Source organism: Apiospora hydei, assembly GCF_038363865.1.
Source record: "Apiospora hydei strain CBS 114990 chromosome Unknown utg000004l_segment0_segment0, whole genome shotgun sequence".
In the NCBI taxonomy this organism is placed as follows: domain Eukaryota; kingdom Fungi; phylum Ascomycota; class Sordariomycetes; order Amphisphaeriales; family Apiosporaceae; genus Apiospora; species Apiospora hydei.
The window spans coordinates 3230417-3254535 of NW_027117363.1; the positions used below are offsets into that span (position 1 = coordinate 3230417).

At 53.6% G+C, this 24119-nt stretch overlaps 6 protein-coding genes across 6 annotated transcripts; 4 read left to right on the plus strand and 2 right to left on the minus strand.

Moving 5' to 3' along the window:
- Positions 1–800: 800 nt before the first annotated feature.
- On the plus strand, positions 801–1863 carry PG997_003545 (uncharacterized protein; the record flags this gene model as incomplete). The annotated part of the gene is made up of 4 exons (XM_066807860.1): positions 801–867; positions 918–980; positions 1032–1780; positions 1834–1863. 4 exons carry the CDS (start codon positions 801–803, stop codon positions 1861–1863), a joined length of 909 nt encoding a protein of 302 aa, XP_066671478.1.
- A 732-nt stretch (positions 1864–2595) lies between these two features.
- PG997_003546 (uncharacterized protein) lies at positions 2596–2925 on the plus strand (the record flags this gene model as incomplete). The annotated part of the gene is made up of 2 exons (XM_066807861.1): positions 2596–2638; positions 2684–2925. The coding sequence occupies 2 exons, from the start codon at positions 2596–2598 to the stop codon at positions 2923–2925; spliced, it is 285 nt and encodes a 94-aa protein (XP_066671479.1).
- Positions 2926–3865: 940 nt separating this feature from the next.
- On the plus strand, positions 3866–4739 carry PG997_003547 (adenylyl sulfate kinase; the record flags this gene model as incomplete). Its single annotated transcript, XM_066807862.1, has 3 exons — positions 3866–3873; positions 4050–4302; positions 4368–4739. The coding sequence occupies 3 exons, from the start codon at positions 3866–3868 to the stop codon at positions 4737–4739; spliced, it is 633 nt and encodes a 210-aa protein (XP_066671480.1).
- Positions 4740–5008: 269 nt separating this feature from the next.
- PG997_003548 (V-ATPase subunit C) lies at positions 5009–6346 on the minus strand (the record flags this gene model as incomplete). The annotated part of the gene is made up of 4 exons (XM_066807863.1): positions 5009–5705; positions 5765–5856; positions 5916–6010; positions 6070–6346. The coding sequence occupies 4 exons, from the start codon at positions 6344–6346 to the stop codon at positions 5009–5011; spliced, it is 1161 nt and encodes a 386-aa protein (XP_066671481.1).
- Positions 6347–8637: 2291 nt separating this feature from the next.
- PG997_003549 (uncharacterized protein) lies at positions 8638–11133 on the plus strand (the record flags this gene model as incomplete). The annotated part of the gene is made up of 1 exon (XM_066807864.1): positions 8638–11133. The coding sequence occupies one exon, from the start codon at positions 8638–8640 to the stop codon at positions 11131–11133; it is 2496 nt and encodes an 831-aa protein (XP_066671482.1).
- A 4273-nt stretch (positions 11134–15406) lies between these two features.
- Positions 15407–17058, minus strand: PG997_003550 (uncharacterized protein; the record flags this gene model as incomplete). The annotated part of the gene is made up of 2 exons (XM_066807865.1): positions 15407–16694; positions 16754–17058. 2 exons carry the CDS (start codon positions 17056–17058, stop codon positions 15407–15409), a joined length of 1593 nt encoding a protein of 530 aa, XP_066671483.1.
- Between the last annotated feature and the right edge of the window lie 7061 nt (positions 17059–24119).

Sequence of the window (24119 nt, forward strand, 5' to 3'; positions counted from 1 at the left end):
TTAGTAGACGCGAAACGATGAACGATGTCCTGTCCCTGGAATTTGGTGCATCAACAAGAGTGAGCAATCGCCAGTGTTGTTTGTTTGCTGCGCTCCACTAATTTGGGTGCTACCCTTAAATGACGTAGAGTGGGAACTGGCCCCTAGATCCCCTAAAGTTAGGCAGATTCCATCTGACAGCAGGCTTCTTTCAGTTGTACACCGCCTAGCCGGGCAATTACTTGCAGTGCCTACAGTGGGAGGACCCAAGGATGCACACCCAACGCATCGCATCTACCGATCCCGGACGCTTGGTGCCATATAGAGATATATCTACAAACTTGCATAACCTATGTAGATGCGCCATGTTAGCTTCAGAAAAGATAACACTTCTAGGATGTACATAGCTTTGACTATTGCTTGACATGTACTCTGGTCCTGCTTACATGTTGAAGCCATATCACTCTACCCAATTTGAGCTATCGGTCCGCCGGACGAACGTCCCACCGACAGACACCGACAGTGCCTCGGCATCTTCCTCCTCTGGATCCTCTTCCTATGCTGAATATTCGCACAATAGCGTCCTTGCGTGTCATGCAGGGAAATCTTCTGCCGAAATCGTTGAGAACGCCTAGAAGTTCTAGCCCCTAGGCGTCTAGGGGGACCCAGCTAACCGGTCTACCACGTTGTCCATCTACCATCCCTGCTCCGTGTGCTGCTCGACAGATAATCTCCGGAGCGCATCGAAAAAAAAAAGCCCTCCACATCGTCAACCTCGGGGCCCTTCCGCGGGCAACCCAGCACAACAAAAGATGGACGCCATGCGAATCCGATGCACCGCCCTAGCGGCTCGCTCTCCTTTCTCTGCGCCGGCGCGCCGGATCATAAGTACACATAGGCCGTTCTTGCAGGCACAAGCTTCTAGAACATATTCCCAGTCCGGTACGTTACCTACCAACGCATCTTCCCTGACCACTACCACTATATTGGCCCTTGGTCGAGTCAGTTACACACTTGGCTATATTATATCAGAACTGTCTTGTTGCGTACAGTCTTCATTTGCTTACGATCGTTTGCTATCGTACCAGCCGCCGCAGTACAAGCCAGACCCTCGTTATTCCGAAGAGCAGTCAACTTTGTAGCGATTGGTGCCGTCTTCACCTCCCTCGGTTTCGCCATGACTGCCGCCCCTGCGCTGCCGGCCCTCAATGGGATCCTCAAGCCCGCTACTGATGCGGAAACGCTCCTCATGTTCACGCCGGAGGACCAACAGGAGATCGAGGTCGAGGAATACATAGCGAACCACTGGTTAACGCGGGAGATGCGGACAAAGGCCGACTTTTCCGAATCGCGCCCACATCTGAAAATACCGGAAACCTTCCGAGTCAACAACCTGACGGCCGGCACTCTGTGCGGCCCCGGCAAGGTTGTGGTGCCCCCGTTCGCCTGGGTCGAGGCTGGCGGCAAGTCCATCGTTTCCATCTCGTATCTGGGTTCGGAGCTGTGCGGGCACCCCAAGATTGTCCACGGCGGCTTCTTGGCCACCATGCTGGACGAGGGACTGGCCCGCTGCTGCTTAGGCGCTTTGCCTCACGGCGTCGCCATGACGGCCAACCTAAACATCAACTACCGGGCACCTACGCCCGCAGGCACATACGTTGTCCTGAGAGGCACGACGACCAAGGTCGAGGGCCGCAAAGCCTGGGTCGAAGGCCGGATCGAGACGTTGGTCGGCGAAGGAGAGACTCCCGTCGTGCTGGCAGAGGCCACGGGATTATTCATCAGCCCCAAGCAGGCTGCTGTAAGTACCACCCCAAACTCCCCTTCAACTGCAATACTAACCGCGGATTAAAGATGATGGCGAATGTCATGCCGGTCGAATAAGCCACATTAGACAGCGACGTCTTATGTTATAGATACGAAGCCATTAGATTTGTATATAAACCGAATTGTACACTATATTATCTGTCCCATGGGCAAATCGGGACAAGAAACACGACCCCAACCCGGCCATGTTGGCCTACCCGAGACATGTTTCGAACTGGATGTTCGATATAAGCGTTGATGGATCAGAGGCAGGTCGTTTGGCTCGCATACAACAGCTATGAGGGCTCGCAACTCAAGCGCGTACTAGCCTTCTGATACTCAGAGTAACGCAAGACTTTAGAATCGACAATTGCTACCAGCTAAATGATACAGATTTATGAGTCCTAATATCAGCAGAGGACGTACGTTACTTGAGACATACACCCTAATGTGTCCATTCTATCGTTCCAAATTATGGAAAGGTGGGTTGGCAAACGGCAGCTGAACGGGCTGCGCCCCAGCTTACCGTATGACAATAAGCGAGGTTCGCTTTTCAATCAGAAGGGCCGACTCGTGCAAAGGTGTATTTCATCGGGCTCGCTCGGTTGTCAGAACCATATCATTACGGAAACCCTGGGGTCGTATCGCAGGGTATCTATATAAGACCATCATTATTGTGCCGATACCCAGTTCAAATGAACTCATCAGTGCATCGTGTTCAGCGTGTGATTTGATGCAACTACAACTGTTCTGCTCGTTGCCTCTGTCAAGAAACCCACCTTTCTTGTTCTATACTTACATAACCACGTTATGATGACACCTGCTTGTGAGCAACATGGCGTGGTTCTTCGGTGTAAGTTCCTTCTCTGCTCTACAGCACCTACCTCTCAGCGAATAGGGGAACAGCAGGACTCGGACTTGCTGATCATGTTGCTCGTTGTGCAGCTCTTCTCCTCTCGCAAATCGAAATGGCAGATACAAAAGCCACCACCTGGCTTTGCCCGGCACGAAGGCGGCTGGTACGTCAAGCCCGTTAACAAGGACCCGGGATCATTTAAGAAGGCCAAAGCTAGGAGGGAAATGCGCGGGCTCGGCTGGTTTAACGACAACAAGGGCGGCGGCGGGGATGCCTTGCGATAACGAAAGTGTATATGGCCGGAGTTTGAGAGAGCGAGAAGGAAATGGATACCGAAAACAAACCCTCGGAAGTCTGCCGGTATATGACCTGCTCATGGATAAGAGAGTAGGAGAAACTGAGGGATGGGTATGTTGAGTATAGCAATCATCTGACCCTACTTGATGAATTATTTGACTTATGATATATCCTAATATGGCACGACGTCTAGTGCATTTCTAATGATAGGGTAGCTCAGGTCGCTAGACACCGGCAGCTCTTGGCGAATAACGCTGCATGGCCCCTCGTCGTATGTTAGTTGCTACAAGCACCTACCTCGATCCCATTTACCGCTTCTCCTGTTTGTATAGTTGCCTATCCACTCAACAACTTATGCGCCGAGTATGTCTGTAGCCAACGAAGTGAAGCATCTCCAAGTATGACTCTGTCTTGCCTATTCGACTACCGCCGTTTCTACAATATGGTAAGGATTGTCTTAGTACTCGGTAAAAGATACCAATCAAGTCACCATATGCAGGTAGTATAGTAGTATAGTGCTATGCAATGAACTACACCATCTGTATAGGCGAGCCCATTTTCCTTGAATAATCAAAATAAATAGGTTATGTAAAGTAGGTAGGTAGTATAGAAGTTGAGGCAAAACTGCCCAACCGGCGTGAATCGCGGCGCGTCAATTACTTCCAGGCCCCGCGGGTTCACGCAAATCACGTCATACTTCAGGGCTTTTAGTGTACCTAGTTGCAGTTCTGGTGCGGAACCGGAATCTGGATATGGATATTCTCCATTGGTAAGACTCTTGCGGGAAACGGCACTTTGGGGGCCAGAGGTTCCTGGCTTGAGGTGTTTTCTTGGAAAAAAGCGATACCACCTTACAAGTACTCCTCCTTCATTCATTCCTATTTTCAGTTGATTAATTCCGTCGAAAAAATCACTATAAAACACAAAATGGCATCGTGAGTATTCCCTCTCTCTATGCGCCGTTGAGCCTCTCTGCCTATTGCCCCTCCAAGACATTCAAGTCTACAACCCCACCAACTTTATCAATCTACCCCTCCATTATCGGGATCGTCGCGCAGTTCTCAGGCAAGACAAAGGCAAATCACGGCAATGTACTAAACAAAATATGCAGCAACATCACATGGCACCCGTCGCTCTCGCGCAAGGAGCGCAATGAGTTCCGCGGCCAGAAGGGCATGACCATCTGGTTCACCGGCCTCTCCGCCTCGGGCAAGTCCACCGTCGCGACCGCCCTCGAGCAGCACCTGCTGCACCTGGGCCTGGCCTCGTACCGCCTCGACGGCGACAACGTCCGCTTCGGCCTCAACAAGGACCTCGGCTTCAGCGAGAAGGACCGCAACGAGAACATCCGACGCATCGCCGAGGTACGTTTCTCTTCGCCAAGCAGGAGTGTACCTACCACATAGAGACTAACGAACGACACAAACAGGTAGCCAAGCTCTTCGCCGACTCGTCCACCATCGCTCTGACCTCCTTCATCTCGCCCTACAAGGCGGACCGCCAGACGGCGCGCGAGCTGCACGCGGCCTCGGCCGCCGGCAGCACCGACGAGCCCATCCCCTTCATCGAGGTCTACGTCGACGTCCCCATCGACGTGGCCGAGCAGCGCGACCCCAAGGGCCTCTACAAGAAGGCCCGCGCCGGTGAGATCAAGGACTTCACTGGCATCAGCGCCCCCTACGAGGCCCCCGACCACCCCGAGATCGTCATCAAGACCCACGAGAGCAGCGTCGAGGAGTGCGTCGCCCAGATCGTCGAGTGGCTGCAGGCCAAGGGCCTGATTGAGCTCAAGAACAAATAGAGAATAGAGAATAGAGAGACGTGTCTAGCGACGTTAGATGAGATCTGATTAACAAATTTGCAACACCCATCGACCGAACCCGTAGCGCTGGGGTAATCAATCTGTCATCCACCATTGCCTTGATACCATCTACGCCTCGTCATCATAAACACTACCCCTGAACCCCTTTCCGATTGTCACAATGCGAAAGAAAACTTCGATTCAATCTGGCGCCTGCTTGATTTGCGTAATGATACTACTTCCTGCCCATCGTCTAACGAAACGAAGCTTTAAAGCTCAAACTCGTAGTACACATAGGCCGTGTACTCATTGCTCTCTCCATGACCCAGACCTGCTGCCGCCATCTCAGACGTCAAAGCCGCATCGTCCTTGGTGATCCTTCCCTTCTTGTCGCGGCCAACTGCATTGCCACCCAGGTGTGAAAACGCCGAGTCCATGTTGGACTTCACCTTCTTAGCGAGCTTCGGGTTTGTGACCACCAAGGCAGACACAAACTGGAGCGGCAGACCGTACCGTAGCACAGTTTCAACGAATACCCGAAGTGTCAGAACATGTGCCCATATCATGACGCTCTCACTCCACCCAGTGCGGCTGAGACGCAACGCTTCACCCCAAACCTTCTTCTCTTCCCTTGCGACACGGTCAAACTCCTTCTGCTCCTCCTCTTTACCGCCTTCCACGTACTTGTACTGACGTGGAGTCCACTTGTTCTCGCGGCATTTTTGCAAAAACTCGGCGCTGTGCTTCTTAAACGTTGTTGCTGTGAACAGGACAAACTCCTCGTCTTGGGCGACTTGCGTGGCTGACCTGGGCACAACCATGGGCGAGAGCCCCTCGTAGCCTTTCAAAAAGTCTTTCTTCAGGTTCGCGGGAACAACGATGAGGTGAGTTTCAAGGTATTCGGAATCTTGGATGAGTAAAGAGGGATCGACGATAGGTGTGAGGGATTTGGTCGTGAGATTGCCCCTGGGTCCTAATTAGCGCACTGCAGTAACCTGGGGCAGCGAAGGAATATGAAGACTTACGTCTGCTTTCTCTGCAGCGCAGCGAAGTTTGTCTTGACTTGGTTGTACTGGTTGAGCTTTCCTTTGACGTCGTTGTCGACAGTGACGAGCTCCTGCGGAAAACACGAGTCAGCTGCGGCAAGCCATGGATGATTGTACGTGCTTGTGTTACCTTTTGGAGCGTGTCGATCAGCTCGGCAATAGGCTTGTCTGCTCGATATCGGACCTTATTCCAGTTGAATGTGCGTAGATAGTTGTCGGTAGGCTCTGAGGTGTTGGTGAGTATGGCCATCCTAGCTACTGGACAGGGTGGGTTGCATGCATACTGTCATTCACAAGCTTCTGCTCGTCGACCTTGTCCTGATCGTCAAGTAGTGATTTGAGGGACTCAGCAACCTTGGCGACCAGGCCGTCGCAGGAGGCCTCGAGCTTGCCGAGGTCATCGGCCTGCTGGACAAGGGCATCCAGGGTTCCGATCTTGAAATCTGGCACGGCGAAGGGGAGGGTAGTTCCGTTATCGCCAATGATGCCTTTGAGTGCATCAATGGGCTCGTCGGAAGAGTCGACGGCGTCCAGCGGGACGGACACTAGGCAGTACTTCATCTTGGCGTAGGGATGTCGAAAAGATGCTGGCCGTGATAGCGATGCTGTGCCGAGCTGTTAGGCGGGATAACCGCTCAGCAGGAGGCCTGGTGTTGCTGCGCAGGAAGCAAACAAGCAGCTTGTGGGATTCTGACCGACCTGCAGCTCCAGAATAGAGAGACGCTATCCAATATCGAGACCGCAGCTGGGGGAAGGGGGCGTGTCGTTGGTGAAGCCGGAGGTTGAGTGAGGTAGCTGCAAGCTCTATGTCGATGTGCGTCGGGCGGTTGATTGAGGTTGACGTTATTGGACCTAGCGCGCTCGAGGTAGTTGGAGCTGCTCCCTGGTTCAGGTTAGGTGATGAGGACATTAGCAGGCTGGCCCTGTCGGCTGTTTGGGTTTGGGCGAGCAAGGCCCACTGGATGGGTGCTCTGATAGGCGGGGAACACCTTAACAGTACAGTACCTAGCCCGTCTAGAATGATTCCTAGGTACCGGTAGATGCAGACGCAGACACATGTTACCCCACGATCACAACCAGCATTGATCATTGATGTATCCGATCTACGACTGCTCGACTGAGTCGCTCTATTGCACCGAATGTTTTACCTACCGCTCCCCATGCGCATGCACCTACTCGGAACTTCGAATGAGCAAGTGTCTGCTGCGGCTGCAACTATGCCTACTGGTCGGTAGGTCTATCCATCCATACCTTACCCATGAGGTAGCCAGACGCACTTGCGCACATCCACTGCATGTTTCAGTAGGCAAGTGGAAAGTACAGTAAGTCGGGAAGTGTGTAAAGAGGCAAGGGAGGCAGGAAGGTGCATCATCGGAATCCCTCTGGCTGGTCAGAGCTGATCAAGCAAGCATCCCGCTCGGAACAGAATCGTAAGAGAACATCAGCGCTGAGTGTGCCGGAGTGATGAGAACCAAGTGGTGGAAGTAACTCCGGTCACGTCGGTATACAATCGATACATGGAATACTTACCAAAAAGATGTATCGAAAAGCTGTACCATTGATGCAGGGTTCAGAGTACTTTATGTGCCTGCCTACCTACAGACCTACATTGAACCCCCTAACCTACCTACCTCCTACTTTACACCAGTCAAATCGATCGATTTACCTCCCTGCCAACTCAAACTTCGAAACCCTTTGACTTATTTCCCCAACTTGCGCGCCAGAACCTCGTGCTCTCTCGAGTGCACAGCAAGCACCATGCCCCCAGCCCACTGAGTAAACTGGACGACCCGGTGGTGGATTAGGGGTATCGGGGCGTACAAAGTCTGCCACCTAATGAGCACCTGCATGTATCAGAAGTTACGGGCGGTTCAGGTTCAGGTTCAGGTTGAGTTGAGTTGATGCGCCAGCCACCCGACTTGTTGAAAGCGTTGCTCGTGTTGCCGATCAGTGATTGAGCCACACTAGGCCAAAATTAGCATCTTACTTACGGTGACTCTGTGCCCAAATGGAAGGGTTGGACTTGGACATTGGACATTGGACCTGGGCGACCAAAGGGACCAAAGAGACCAAAGAGACCAAAGAGACCGCACCACCTACTGTGAACACCACCCGAATGCTGGATGCTACCTACATCTACATGCATCTTACCTACATGCCGACCGACCTACTAAATCAACTCTAGCTAGCTCAGCAAGCAACCGAGCCCGCCATTCGTGGTGAACCTGATCCCAGGAATCAATTATCGATCCCGTCTTCCAGAGCAGCTGAACCCGTCCTCGACTCCCTTCCCTTCTCACATCGTTGGCGTTGTACAGGATCGCCTCCATTGTCTCTGTAGCCATCATCCGATATCTTCCAATTCCCTCTTCACCACCAGCTGTGGTCGTGTCATCTGTGCCGCCATCATTGTCCATCGCACCTTCCACGGTCGTTTTATGTCGAGTCCGCAGTGCAACTAGCATTCCTCCGTATTGAGATTGGGCGGGCACTACACTCCAGCGCTCGTTAGCGTTCCAAGTAGTAGGCTGGTCATAAAGCCGACGTATTATCACTGCTTGCACATCCCACATCTGGATTACTGCGACGCGACCATACAGTTTAGGAAGCCAGCACTGCGCCCCCGAGAGCCAGGCCGTATCAGTATAGGAACGAGCGTGGAATCATTTGAACGAAATATGTTCCGATAGGGACCTGGGGACACGTATTTGCGGCAAAACGTCCATCTCGAAGGGCCATAATCGGTGCACGCCAAGAGGATACGACCGGCAGCAATACACAGATACGTTCTGCAGCTTGGGATTCATAGCCAAGATTCGCCTCGACGGCCATGATCGCGGCTGCTGGACCCAATGGCCACTGCCGCGAGTAATGCGTCACCAGCCCTAGATTCTCCTCAACAACTACCCGCTCCGGGCTCCTCGTCTGTCAGTACTGATAGCCAAGCCGAACTCACGGCTGCTCCAAATGAGTCGGCCTCCGATACGCCCGGCCTCAGCCATTCGAGTCTTCGAATAGACAACCGAGCCTATAATGGCGCTCACTCGGACGGCCGTGTGCGAAACCCGATCCCTAGCAAACTGAAGGGCAAGACAGACCAGATGAAGGGAAATTTCAATGTAATGCACATGGAACTTGCAAACCGCAACGAGAGTCAGGCCAGGTACGAGGCGGCGAAGCGCAACAGCGAAAGTACCGCTCTGCAGGCAAAGCTTGCTGAAACACCCCATTATGTATCCCACCACCGACGAGCCAACTATGCGCGCCCACGACCGGCCAAAACCCCCACCGATACTGACACAACTGCGGCTGCGACTGCGACTGCGACTGCTCCAGCTGCTCCAGCTGCGCCGGCGGCTCCTGCTCCAGCAACCACGCCAACGCCGGCCCCCGAACCACATCAAGCCCTTTCTGCCGCAGAAGTCAAGGCGGAGCAAGCCCGCCTGCTCACACTGATCCGCAGCTTGCCGCACGCAACTGTTGTGGACCAGGTTTGCAAAGCATTAGCTTTCTTTGGTGGCATCCCCGACGCACCGCCTCCCGCCGATGGGAAATTTCCTGAAAGCGGCGAGGCCAATGGTGCTGGTAACCTTTTCGTCGGCTGGATTTCCGAGATCTTCCCAGACCTCACCCGGCCTCCCAGGCCCCCTGCCGCTCCACCTACCCCGGCTGCTCCGACAAGACGCCCAAGAGGCCGGCCAAAGGGCAGCAAGGCGACCAAGGTCCGGAGAGACAAGGGGTTGAAGAAGGGATCCAAGCCGAATGGTCAAGCTGCTGCGGTTGCGCCGGCTTCGCAACCTGCCCAGCAAGCGAGGAATGAGCCGGAACCTGCCCACGACGAGAGTTGGGTGGATGTGGATGAAGAGCCGGTTGTAGCTGATCCAGATGGGGATACTGTTGAGAGGAGGGTGTTTGATCTCCTGACACCTCCGCGTGTTTCTGATATCAGGTCGGATAATGTAACCCCGGCGACTGGATTCACGTCTATCAACAATGATGCTGGAGAGCCTGGATCATCTGCAAAAAGAAGAGGCCGGCCGAAAGGCTCTAAAAACCGACCGAAAGCAGCAGGCTCACAGGAGTCACCGCAGCAAACCCAATCCTCAGCTGGACCTAGCAACTTCCAGGCTGTGCCTGGCATGGAGGAGGCCGCGAGCTCGACTCCGATTAAAAGTAGCACAGGGCGGTCCAAGGGGTCCAAGGGCAAAGCTAATGCAGCAATCAACTCATCAACCCAAGCATCCAAAACCCTGCAGCAAACACCAGTTCCTACACCTCAGACTAGTACCTCGTATATTCCACCACCAACTCTGCCCACACCTAATGTAGGCACAGTTGCTCCCAGTCAAGTCAACGGCGGTGGAAACAAAAATAAGCGTACGCAGCTGCCACCTCAGAATGCTGCTCCGAACGCTGCTGCCCCGAACGCTGTTCCGCCTCAAGATGCTCAACCAGTTACTCCCCAAGTGAAGGCATCGACTATTTCTGGTGCCAAACGAAAGCGCCAGCCCAATAAAGGGGCCGAGGCAACCACAAACGGGAATGGCACGCTTGATACAACAGCTCAGTCAACTTTCTCATCTCAGCAACCAGATACTGCAGCAGTCGATGCAATCTTGGGGGTGAACAGGCAGCAGAACATGCCCGTGGAATCTGGTGTTACGTCTGGTCCGCCTACAAAACGTCCTCGAAAATCGAACTCGGCTGCGGCAAAGCGACAAAGCGTGGGGACTGCAGTGACAGCAGCGCCAGCTGCAGAGACCATGGCACACGCGATGACTTCCACAGTTGCATCTCCTGACTTACCACATCAGGCGTCGCAGCAGTCGACGGTAATGCCAAGCCAGCCTATGGATAAGTCTCTCGATGCCGAGTATGACCAGCTCAGCGCACTCCAGGCGCGCAACGAGCAAAACTACCAAGCCTACGCTGGTCACCAACAGAGGCCACAGCAGCAGCAGCAGCAGCCACAACAGCAGCAGCCACAACAGCAGCAGCCACAACAACAGCAGCCACAACAACAGCAGCAACATCAACAGCATCAACAGCAGCAGCAGCAGCAGCAACAACAACAGCAACAACAACAACAGCAGCAGCAGTCATCAGCAGCCAGTAGGCATTCTATCCCTGCTGCACCGGCTGAAGGCTTGGCCGCACACTATGAACAGTTCACGGCATCTATGCAAAGCCGCCAGCAAAGCGCGCAGAGCAACAGTAGTAATCACCCGCACATGCAACAGATGCAACAGCGCCAACAGCAGCAGACGGCACAGACGGTGTCCCCCACCCCCATCACATATCTCCAAGCCACCTCAGATGGCAACCAGCTTGCCCTCCCAACAAGGTAACCGGGCGGCGGCGAACGCACCGAATTACTATGGCCAGAACCAGAGTCCCTCTTACACAGTACAACAAGGCACCTATTCATCGAATCCGCGCCAGCAACACAACATGACGACCAACTCCCCGGGAACTACACTTGTATCCCATGTGACCCATTCTCCGCAGTTTGGGACCCAGAACAACTCGCCCCTGATGGGGACCGAGAACTCCTTTCGTGCATCGCCATCGATCAGTTCTGTCCACCCGAATGCTTCCTTTGCCGCCCCACGACGAACAACTTCGGCGTCATCCATGGAAAACCCATACCGGGCAGCCAGCAACGCTGCACATGGGGTTTCGACACAGTCACCACACTTCGGGACATCACGGCCAACCCCCGCAAGCTCCCACAGTGGTGTAGCCTCATTCCCTCCTTTTCTGATCCGAGCTTGTTCGACATGGGAACGCTCGACTCTAGCACGGCTCACAGCAGTATGAGCATGGGAGGCCCAGGGACATATGCTCTGGGCAGCAGTGTCCAACGCACCAACAGTGGCTCAAGTGCGACTTCATATCCAAACAGTGCCATGACGAACGGCGGGTACGACACCAGCGGCCTAAACAAAAGCGGTATAAACACGGGCTACCGAAACCGGTGGTCTTGACGATGTAACGACGAAAAACCATGTTTTGCTTGATTATATCTACATTTTGCGAGGGGCTTTTTTTTCAGCCTTGTTACCTGATATTGTCTGCTATTATCTACTCTTGGAGCCACGAATCATGAATGGCGTTTTTCTTTTCCTATCTTGTTTTTCTCTTGGGCGGCGATTTCGGGGGTTCCCTTTGCAGTTTCGACGTAATTTCAGCCGCACCTGGACTCCTATACTTGGGTTTTCACTGCGCTACGAAGGATGAATAAATGGAATATCTGAGCAAATATCGGCCACGTCGGTTCCTCTTCCACGATGCTGCTGCTTACGATTCTTCTCTTTGCGACATCTTGTTCATTGCAGATTTCACTAGGCGCCCTGGTGTGAGAAGTGAGTTCGGGCAGAGCAGAGCCTTGGATGGGGGTGAATATACCACTGCAGTAGCCATGTCGCCGGGTTCCGCGTCTATTTCCCCCACTACCCCCCATGTATTTATAGGCATAACGAGCGATGTTGAGTATAGGCAGGCATTTTTCCCACTTGGCCATATATCCCGGCTTCTTGCAAAGTACACTCTCGAGCAGCCAGCTGGATGGCAATAGAGTCGTGCAGTCTGCCTTCACCCACCGTATCGTTCCGTGTTCTATGTGGAGGCCGAAGAAGCACACCGACTCCCTTTCTTTTCCCGCTCGTCACTGGCAACGTACTTACGTTAGAGTTACATGATGTGTGTGGGTATTGGAGTCGATCACGAACATTTACGATCACGGGGTCTGGTCTCCCCAGCTTTTTGCCATGTTCCTCCCCCTGAACAAAATAGATGGACACTAGCAGGCCAAGGCGGCGGCTTCCTGTCTCTCGGTCCATGCTGGACCGAGTCATGGGAAGCCCCCGAGCCGAGGCCCATGAATTTCCTCAAGTGCCATTGCGCTCCAGCCAGCCATTCCGCTTCGAAAAAAAGCTGAGACTAGTCGTTGGTAGCCGATTCGCCGTAGGTGATATGGGGTTATATCGGCCAAATTACCCACTTAAGGGAGCAGTAGAACGAACCTATCGCCCTCTTGTTTCTGTTCGAATCAGGCTTCTTTCTGCTTCCCTTTCCGCTTTGGTTTTTTTTCCTCGCGCGGGCGCCGGCCCTTTCTCCCCGAGGGGCTCCGTTCTTGGTCTCCAGCTGTTTTTGTCCTCGTACTCCCCGGGGGTTTAGTTTTAGTAATAAGCCTAGGCAGTTAGTGTGTCTGGAGAAGAGAGTATGCAGACTAGTTGTGACATGTCAACGCAGGCCTAGACCCCCGGGGATCTCACCACTTATCGTCATTGTCGTCATGCTGGATCGACGGGCCACGTTGTCTTTGTAGAAATCCGTGCCCAGATAGGTAATAACAGATCGGTTGATCTAGTGTATACATACAACAGGAATGTGTACGCGTTGTTGTTGTTGTTGTTGCTGTGCCTTATCTAGCAAGCCGCATTCTTGACTCGAGGGACCGTGTTCGTAGCAACCCCGAGTTGGAGGTCTTTACCTCTTTCTCTAGCTGAACATCTTCAAGGAAAAGGCATGACTGTACTAATAATATGTAGTCGTTGGAGGGTATTGATTAAAGTTTAGCTAGAGAAACACGCCGGTGAGGCTCTAGTGAAAGTAGCTACGTTTCTTTTCCGTTTCTTCTTATTCTTCCTTCCGCCTTCCTCGTCTTTTTTTTTTCTCCCTTTGCCTCCCCCTTCCTTTTCCCTGCTAGCTGGCCTCACGGTGTCACGCTATCGAGATCCATTCCGACGCCATGGGCAAGGACACGCGAGCTAGACTCCACAGTTTCACGTTTGCCGTATCGGCTGTAAGGGCTGTAAGTCGTTAGGCTGGTTTTGTTAATCACATAGATCCCCAGGCGCCCAGGCGATGGTTACGCCCGATTAGTAGACAAAGGAACGAAAAGGAATAGAGGCTGGCTGGACGGAGTATACCAGGTAAACGATATAGGTGCTAGTGGTATAGTAAGGACAGATACGGTTACTTGGCCCGGATATGAACTCTCCCCGGGGGATCGGCTCTCGCTTATCGAAAGCATCTACCAGCCGTAGCGAATGCGTAAAAGGAAGCCCAATGTAGTCACAGACAGGTATGTAGATGGAAAGTTAATTCGCTCCAGTCACAGCTCAATAGACAATGGTTGAGTGACGACCAAGCAACATGCTGCAATCGGAGCATTTAGAAAAAGCAAGGGTTGGGTGACGAGACGAGACGACGATATAGTTCCTTTTGTGCCATCGTCGACCTTCTATTCTTCTTCCTTTTCCCTATCCGCCTCCCCCCACCAACAAACCCCGCCGGTATTCGTTTTTGTTTTCCGGGGAAGCAAAAGCCCGCTGGCGGCAGCCTCAGATTGATTAATAAAGAGAAACGGAAGACAAAAGCGACGCGCGCGCGCCCGGATTGACCGTCGGAAACCGTAGTCGGCAGTCCTCTGTATACACAGTGCGCGCAGACGGGACGCGTGCAAGAGAGGCACACACAAGCAATCGGATGTATGTGGAAACCCCCGACGCTACAACTCCACGAAACGGAAAGGGAAAAAATTAGTACAGATCACGATGGGGGACTGGGCGGCGAGCAAATCTCTGGTCCTGAATGAGATGATTGTGTGGGCAACGGGCCGAATATGGGGGGCGGGTTTGGGTTTTTGAGGTGCGTGACGAGCCAGGAAAACAGGAAAGGAAGGGCAGCGAGACGCAGGTGTTCCGACAGACAGCGGTGGGGAGCCGCTGACCCCGTGGGAAAGCTGGCAAGAAAACAGGGTACTACGACGTTGGTGTCGAGGTTCCCCATATATTCGGTGGGTATATGTAGGTAATCCATCGGACGACGCCTGGCTCAACCCGATGGGGCCAGTACCACCTCCTGGCCTGTCCTGGCCTGTCCTGGGGGTCGGCAGGTCGCGGCGGGAAGGCCAGGCGTCAATCCGAGCTGCTCCTTCGTCGCCCGACGTCAGTCAAGCCTCCTTTGTTTGGTACAGCCCGTGCGAGTGGTACGATCGAGTCCCGTCTGACTATACTCGGGCACCAAGCAGCCCACATTCCCTCTTCGGCACCAAGTCATGCACGCAAAACAGAGTCAGTCATGTCATGGGGGAGTGGGAGTATACGATTGAGGCACAGCAATGTTGCCTTTCCTTAGGATTGGTATCGTCTATCTGGTACGCTCCGCCAACCTAACCCCTTATCCGGGCTTCCCTTGCCCCCCGGCCACCAGCCCTCCCCCAAGGCGCCGCGCCTATGCATACAAGCTGTGCTGCATGTAGAACTCAAAAAATGGTGTCGAAAGAGTCCTCATTTTGACCATTTGTCCGTCCAATCCATATGACAAAGAAAATAACTCCAATGTGGACGCCGCCGCTTCTAGGGCCGCTGTGCTTTCCGACCTAAGCCTCTCTTGACCGGAACCGGAACGCCTGCAAATGCCAATGACTTCTCGTGGGTATAAAATAAACAAGAGAGATAGAGAGATAGAGAGAGAGATGATGATAATAATGATGATCATAATGATGATGATGTAAAGTAGGAAACGTTACGTCAAACAATGTAGTCCGGCAAGGATATGTTCGTGCCATTGGATGGAAATCAGATCCATGACTGTTATTCGATGGGGTCTTCGTCAATCGATTCCAAGGGGTGGGCGGACCGACTCGGGTGCGATTCGGCCATACCACCACTCGTCCTGGTCTGCTGCGCCATCCTCTTGGATGAGGTCTAGCATCACCGCGGCATTCCTCTTGATATCCTGCGGTCGCTCAACGATCTGGCGATCTAGAATGAGAGCCTCAGCAGTCTGCATCCATAGTTGTTGCAGAACGGGGAGATCCGGTAAAACGAGCTTCAGTTGCTCGCGTGTTAAGGGGCCCATTGGCATCCCAGCTGACATGCTGGTGTCGAAGACCAGACTTTCCAACATTGTGGCCTGAGATAGTGGTGGTGTGGCCTCGTTCGGTCGTCGCGTGGCATCCGATGTACGGCGCGCACGTGTATTTGAAAGAGTTGGCAACGTCTCAGACCCTGGGCCAGAATCGTCTTTCTCATTGTAAGACGACTTCTTACGGCTCAACCCCAAGAGTCCCCGGCGTGACTTCCCTACTGGCTCAGCCGGAGTCTTCGTGGCTGGGCCTTTGGTAACCGAGTTGTACCAAGCGTCGACGGTGCCTCTTCGTGAGTTGTAGCCCTTTATTTCCCAGAAACGCTCGCACTGCCGCAATCCCCCGACACACAACGCAGTCACATAAATCTCGTCGCTGGGCTTCCCGTGCATGTACCCACGCAAAGCTCCTTCGACACGACCGACGTATGAAGGGGGTCGTAGCCTCCGGCAGAATGACGACACTACCATGGGGAACACCTGGTGGACATGCAGCAGTGTCTTGTCGTCGTACATACTCATGATCTTAGCCTCTATAGGGTTCACCGTATAAGGCTCCTTCATAAGGCCGTGACCGTGCTCTTCGATGTACTGTAGGTGAAGGGTTCGATATGTCTCGAAGAAATGAAACAAAGTGAACAGCAGAGGTATCAAGCGCCGTCGCATTCGCTCACGCTGGACAGAGAAGTCCCGCCGTTGCTCTTCGGTCCTCCGGAGAAATAGCTCCTTCGTAATCCACTCGCAAATCAGGAATGCGAGTTTTGCCGCTACATGCAACCGATGCCATATCCCACAAAGATAATGAATATTGACGGCCGCTCTGTCCTCCGGCACCGGGTATAGCCGCGTCGCATAAGCCGGAATGTGGTGTTTGATGTGATAACGAACGATCGGCAACTCGTTCAGAGAGATCATGGCGTGCCACGACCGAGATGCTAGTCGTAGGTTTAATATATCTGATAGTGGCAGTGATGCAATGATCTGGATTTTCAGTTCGTTAGGGAGCGCCAGAAAAAGCTGATCAAAAGCCGCCCTGCATAACACGAGTTAACAAACGACAATCAACCCAGGCCGACTTGGAGTTCTACAAACCTCTTCTTGTGAGCATTTTCGGTGGGCAGGCGCCGCTGGTCATGCTCGGTTGAGGTTCGTAGCGGTATTATAGAGCGAAACTTGAAGTTGAGCCGCTTCTTGTCCGCTGTCTTCAGGATTTCGGCGTCGGTCTGTTCTTGTAACTTGGAGGCGCCAATGGGAAGGATGAAGGTCGAAGTTGGGCTAACCACCGAACCGTCAAGGTGCGAGGCATTTGGCGGCTGTCGGTCTTTCGCTTCGGCAAGCTGTTTGAGCTTATCAAAGTATCGCTGTGAAGCGAACTCGGTTACGTGAGGAGGATCCATGGCGGAGAGTATGTAGTGACAACAATAGTCTGTCGATAGTATAGGGACTTCAATGCGTAGCGGAGGACAGGCAGGCACTGAGCACTTGCTAATCCTCTACAAGGCAGGGTGAGCCAAAGGAGTGAACCTAGTACGGGCGACAGTTGTCGGTCGCGAATCAAGCATATTGGGACATCGAGTAGTCGGTCTGAGGCGGCGGTAGGAACTTCAGATAGACGGCTGAATCGCGGCGGAACGATACGACCGGCAACGAGTGGACGGGCGAATATGAAATGTTCGACAGGCACCCAACGTTCCGAGTCTCGAATCGGCCCAACCTGCACACCCGGGGTGCCAGTTCCACCGTCTGTTCGCCTGCTGGCAAGGTAGGCCGTGTGGTCCAGACCAGGCCCAAAATGCGTGTCGCTAGTCGGGTCTCGGCGAGAAGCGAGGAATGCGAACGGATCCTATACCGGGTTTAGGGGAGTCGTCGAGTCGTCCAAGGAGGGGGCGTCCTTCAAGGAAGGCAAATCGTCCTGGGACCGTCACAAACGGGCGGTTGAGTAAAGGGCGTCGAGAGCGTTGGGCTGTGTCGCACGGAAAAGAGTTGAGCGCAGAGGAGGCCGAGTCAGGACGCAGGCGTGGGTTGAAGGGGGGTGATTGGCGATGGGATTCCTTTAATTGGGATGTGCCGCCACGTAGTATTAGTGGCAGTGATGGGAATCGCTAATAAGCCGGCGAGTACCAGAGCTGAGCTGCGCAGGGAACGAGGGCGTCGGGGCCAACAAGAGGATATAGGACGCAAGGGGAGGGGGGAGGATAAGAATTGAAACCGGGAGACTTGGAAAAAGCGACGGTAGGCAAAAGTAGTATTCTTCTAGTCGGCCTGGGCTGGACCGGCTCAGAAGGGCAGGTCTTGGGGATCTCTTGGAACTGGAGAAAAGCGACAAGAGACTACTGGAGAGACTGGGGGTCGGAATGGGAAAAGAGGCCGAGTAATGGGTAATGGGTAATGGGTAATGGGGAAGGGGTGGAGGGGTGTGTGGAAGCAACCGGTGGAGATTCTGGGGCGTGTCTGGGCAAAGCGACAAGCGACGAGATGCCAGGCAGGCTCAGGCTCAGGCTCAGCAGGACACGGCGGAAACGAAAAGAGACGGACGGGGGAGCTACGGAGCGTGGAGAAGTTCTTTTCTTTCTATTCTTTCTCTTTTGGCCGACATTTCACCATAATACTACCAAGCCAAAGCTCGCCAAGCGGTGGGTACCGCCGCGTGTGGCCCGCTGGACTGGCGAGAGCGAGCGAGCGCTGGCTGGCTTTTGGCCGGGTATTGCTCGTGGGACAGTCTGTCTCTGCTGGTCTGAACTCTCTTGCCTTCTCTTCTTGGGGGTTACGACAGCCAGGTAGGTATTGCCGCTGCTGGCTGCTCTGCATCCGTTGGACCTCACCTCACCTCACCACCCGATTGATCAATACATGCACCCAACTGGCAACTGGTGCAGTTGCAATGCGTACTGTGTGATGTGTTGCTGTGTGCTGTGTGTGTGCGTTGCTTGTTTGCTGTAAGTGCAACCTACCTTAGGTACCTATCCAACGTTTGATGGTCTTGATGCACACACGATACCTCACATCCATCTTTGCAAGTCATATGGATATCACATTATTACTACCTATGCTCCCTCCTACTCTGCTGCTGTAACCGCTGAGCTGTACGTACCTCCTCATCTTTTGGGTTACCGACGCGCTTGCACGCTTTCTTTCAATCGTGGCAGACCACCAGACAGCAATGTCTCTTATTAAACTCCATCCTCTCTTGCGTGATTGCGTGCTATATGCTATGTACCCACGACGTCGTAGGCGAGAAGAAAGAAGAAACAAAGGGTCCCCAGCCTGTAGAGTTTGCGGCTACTGCAACACTTGTTGCTGAGGGGCTTGCGTCTGGCCTGGCTGTCTGGTTGCTGGCCGGCTTACACAAGCCCCAGATTGGGTACAGGGTTTGATCTACAAGTCATCAAGGTACGCCGGTTCTTCGTCAACGATGCCGGTGCCGGCTCTGTTGTTGTGGCTATTGTTTGTTGTGTTCAGACTTTTGGGATTGTGCACCGTTCCTTGGGTCCCACGGCAGACATCCACCACGGCTCTTTTTGCTCTTCTTCGCCTTCTTCCTTACCGTCTCGGGGCTATTCTCGTGGGCAAAAGCAGAAGAAACGTAACCAGCTACCACGTCCAGTGGCCGACGGTGGTCACGCCTGGGTCCACGGAGCACTACTTGCGGCGGTTTGGCCGGCCAAATAGTGGAGTGCAACAGCACGCTCGAGCGAGTGATCTTCCCGCCTGGAAAGCCCTTTCACCACACACAATACGCTACATCCCTTCTATCAGCAGCGGTGCTACCCTTTTTAGCCTTGCGCGAATCAGTCAGTCGGTTCCCAGCATGACGTTGATACGTACGATTTGGCGCAAAACACAGATATCTATCGTACTGAGTAACACCTATCTGCTGTCCCCCAGCGGAGCCCTTGAAGTCACTTGTCGTCGTCAAAACCCATACGAGTCGGCCCGTAGAGCCCTTCAGAAAGAACCCTTATCAAAAGGCGATTATCGGCCATGACGGCGGTCCACCTCCGTATGACACACAGATAGATAGATACACAAGCGATAGACAAGGCTAGCCCGTCCCAGGCTGTACATACACACGTCTGCTGTCTGGTCGCACTCTGGAGATATGGGAGTTATCTCGAAACCCAAAAAAGGGCTGTCGCATCGTTTCAACACATTGCAATCCAGGGGCGGCCAGTAGTCGAAGAGCCGCCCCCGGTCTCGATCTGGCAGGCCCTGTGCCTGCTTCTGCGGTCTGGTCTAGAGCTCGCGTCTGCATTTAGCCGGCAGTCTGACTCGGCTGAGTTGGATTGGGTTGGGCGGGAGCATTCCTGGTCCCAAACCACGCCATGGCTTCCTTGCCCAGAGTGCCTCCTTTATTAAGCTCATGCCGGGCCATGGCCACTTGGCTTTTGAGGGCAGCAGGCAGATCGGTTGCGGTGTCAAACAAGCATCACACACCACAAAGCGCTTACCTGTGGTGAGTTGTTGCTCTCCCGGCCACCGCAAGATTGGATCATCGCAAAAGAAACGTTCCCACAGACGCACAATGGCAGCATCCAAAGTCACGAGGGTGCCCCCGATGGGTCCATGAGTACCTACTTGTACAGACGACTGCTGGCATACTTGGATGCTAGGATGCTATTACCAAACGATCTGCACTGCGACTCGGCACTTCTCTCAGGGCTAGCCTTTTCCCACTTGTCTCAGCAGTTTCTGGCCTGCTGGTCAAGCCGTCCTGGAGGATGCGAAGCTTCTCGGAAAGCTTACGAGGCGATGGCGACAGGGCGATAGGAGCCGCAGCTAGTGTGCGAGGTGCTGTCAATCTCTCTCCACGGGGCGTACGTAGTCGTAGGATGTCCAGGTCAGGTAGAAACGGCCATGCAGATCGCGACCTTGGATTGAGCCGAGCTGGCTGCTTGTACATAATCTGGCCGATGTCAAAAGTTTGAGTTCGGCATAATTTCACGCGTGCCCGTCCGGATATCCACGAAACTATCGTGAACGCAGACTCCTAGGACACGTCGCGGACCGATTGCAGGCTCACCCTTCGTCACTTGACTCCGGGAAAGCGGGAAGAGGGCGACTGCTTCTTGGCAGACAGTGCGTGCGACTAGAAGAGATGGAGTCCCCGCGACGCAACAAGATGGACAGAGGGGTCCCACCGATTTCTTACCGGCCCTTCTCCGGCCGTTCTCGTTCTCGCAAATTGCTAAGACTGACTCCGGCTTATCTCATTGGCGCTCTTAAACAACCCTGCCCATCGCCCTCTCTCCTTATCATCGCACAGAGACAGAACAGAACGAAGCACGAGATACGACCGACAGGTAGGTACTGCAGATGGAGATGGTCGATGGATAGAAGGACCCCGTCTGCCCGTTCGTCGGAAGTCGTGCCTATCTGCAAAACTGCATACAGTCCATACAGTAAGTATGGATAGGCAGGTGATATCACCAGGGCGAGAGAGATCGTCCATCAGTCAGCCTAACGATTGCGTTTGTTTCTGTGCCCACCCGTCGTCATCGTCGTCAAGGTGAGTGACTGAGCCGCCCCGGGCAGCAAGGTGCGCTGTCAAATATTGAATTTGGTTCCTTTTCGCATCACCTCTTGCAGGTATAGAGGGCGTTGTCGTAAAACAGCACTGCGTTTTCCCAACACCTCAGCTCCAAGTCGGAAGGGATCGGCATCTCGCTTCCAGCATTCCAAGAGGGTTTGTTTTGCATATCATATCATCTCGAGCCAGTCTACCTCCTGATCACGACACATCCTCCGAGGCCTTTGCTTGGGGGTTGCTGTCATACTTTCACGATCACCCTGTCCCTTCTCCAAGCCAGCCCAGAATGTTCTGCCCCGAGGTTGATGGTTATGAGGCGAGGGCACGTCCCAAGCCACGCCGTGTGAAGAAGCCATCCCGGCACGGAAAGCCATTGCTGGGTTAAGGCTTCGGACCGGAACTGCCTCCTGGAGTCCTGGCCGCCTGCCCCTTACCTTTCCATGCCTTCCTTACCTGGGTTCTTTCGTGCCTATGTGGGGGTCGCACTACTAGTCGCTAGAACTTCTTCTTCCCCTCTCCGACCTTCCGTAAGATGCCGGGCAGTCTCAAATCTGGGGAACTTGCTGTTACTGTAGGTATGCCATTGGCCTCCCTGCATGACTGGCGGTACATCCATGGTCTGTTTATCTATCCCCCTACAGCTGTAAGGCGCCGTCGTCGACATATAAACAAGATTCACTCAATCTTGGGCTGCAAGTCTGTTTTTCCAACTCTTTTGCCCGGTCTCGGAAGCTGCTGTCGCCCGTCCCGTTGCCTCAAGCACTGCTAATAATACCTTGCATGCATCGTTCTACCTAATTGATCGGGTGTCTACCTTTCCCTCTCATCGCCGGTATCCTGGAACCTCGTTGAATCGGCTGTCGTCCCTAGGCAGCGGGCAACTCCTGTGTGCTCCCGTGTCTCCCCCAATGTCCCAACTTCTTTTCCACTCTACAATGGGGTTTTCGTTTGCGCTCTCGGCTTGCTCGGCTCGTCGCGACCACTCCTGAAAGACTTGGATGAGGTAATTAGACTGCAACAATGCGATGCAATCCGAATGCCGAAAGTAGGGTTTGCTGCTCCATGACGTACACAAATCTCTTTGCCAACGAGATCTGCCTACTACTCCGTACTGTGCCATTGTTTCAAACGCTGGCGGCGACTGATAGCCCGTCTGCCCGTCCCTATGAAGCAAAGATTTGCCGCCTGGGGAGACTGCTGTGCCGCCACCTAGTACGAACTGTCATTGCGTGCCTAGTTCATCGGCGTTACGCACTTCATCAACATAGGGCGGACGTCTAGAATAGCGCTCGTTCCATGATCCAATAGCATCCATTCTTCGACGCCCGAGACGGCCCGCGCTGGCAGTCTTGGGCCGCTCCGGTGCATCGACTGAAGTCGAGCTGTACATATTGCCCAGTCGATCTTTGCAGGCAGAGGACAAAAACAGCAGCAGCAGCAGCAGAAAAAGGTGTTAGCTTAGCTAAGCATCGGCAGCAGCCATCACTAAGTAGGTTGAAAGTATTCTTCCAACATTCAGCTTCAAACAACCAACACCACCAACCGATCGCCACTCTATCGACTTCATTCGAGAGACGTGTTTTCTTTTCATTTCTTTTCATTCTTTTGTCGCCAAGACAGGACAGTTCTCCACGTTGGTCATTACATGTGAAGAAAGAAGACTAATAAAAAAACTCCGAACATTTCTCAAAGGTGCGTGCGTGTGAGATTGTGTGTGGCAGGGGGAGGGAGGGGAAGGGCAATTAATCAATCTGTTTGGATGCCGTCGCCGACAGTTTGGTTGGAGTTGGAGATCGACGCCAGTCATCCTTCCCAAAATGTACAGGATCAAGGACCCTCATTCTCGCGTGGGAGCTCCACTCCAGCGCCCTCACCCTCTGCCAACAACGGTCCACAAGTTCTTTTTTTCTGATGCCGCCATTGCGCGTGGGTGTGCTTAGGCCATTCTATTAATAGCAGGGAGCTCTCTCTGGCGCTCTCCGTCACGCTCCGGGCCCTGGCCTCGTCGTCGACGCTCATTCGACTGCAGATGGGGATAGCTGTTGTCTGACGGGAGAGGCAAGGTACCTTGGAGCTACATGACATCTGGGACAACCACACCGCACACCGCAATCTCCCTCGGGCGAAGAGGCGACTCTATTACTCACCCCGGACTTGTCCCTTGGCCGTACCGTAATCATTCGCCCGCCAAGACGTCAAGGGTTCCTTTTGAGCCAGGAAAATCATGCCCACGACAAGTCAAATAAATTGACTTTCTCGTGGCTGCTCATCCACCCCGCCGCATATTGCTGCTGCGTGGGCGGTTCTTCCGAAAGAAACACACTGAGATCCCATCGACATCCGGCAGGAGCTCTTCCTTTCAGGATCAAATAATGCCGCCGGCCATCATAGCTTCCTAGCCTTCCGGGCCGCCTAGTCTGCATTTGTCTATCATCACTTGACCTTACTTGCTCCCTCTCCCTCTCCCTCTCCCTCTCTCTCTATCTCTATCTCTATCTCGTGATCTCCTGTGACCGTTTTCGCCTCACGAGTCTTGTTTGTCACCGGCCTCATCGGCCCTGTTCGATCGAACAGGTGGGATTTGTTTGCCGACGCGTCACTCCAAGACAGCTAGCTACCTGTGCTTGCTGGCCTGCAGGCGCACACCAACGAGCATCCGATTTTGCTCTTATCTCCAACGGAGTCGTATAGGTGGTGTCGGTCCCACGTCGCAGCTGATCAATCCCACGCACCACCAGGCGCAGTGAGTGGTGCTTGTGTGCTGCTTGCTCTCGCTCAGCTTAGCCAGTGCTCTGTTTCTCTGTCGCCTAGGGTTACATCAACCCGGGCTTTGCGGCTAAAGTAGTCGGGTCTTCGCAGAGTTACCTTGAGAGAGGTCGGCTTGTCGTAATCACTCCTGTCTTTCAAGAGATTACTAGCTGGCCAGCACAA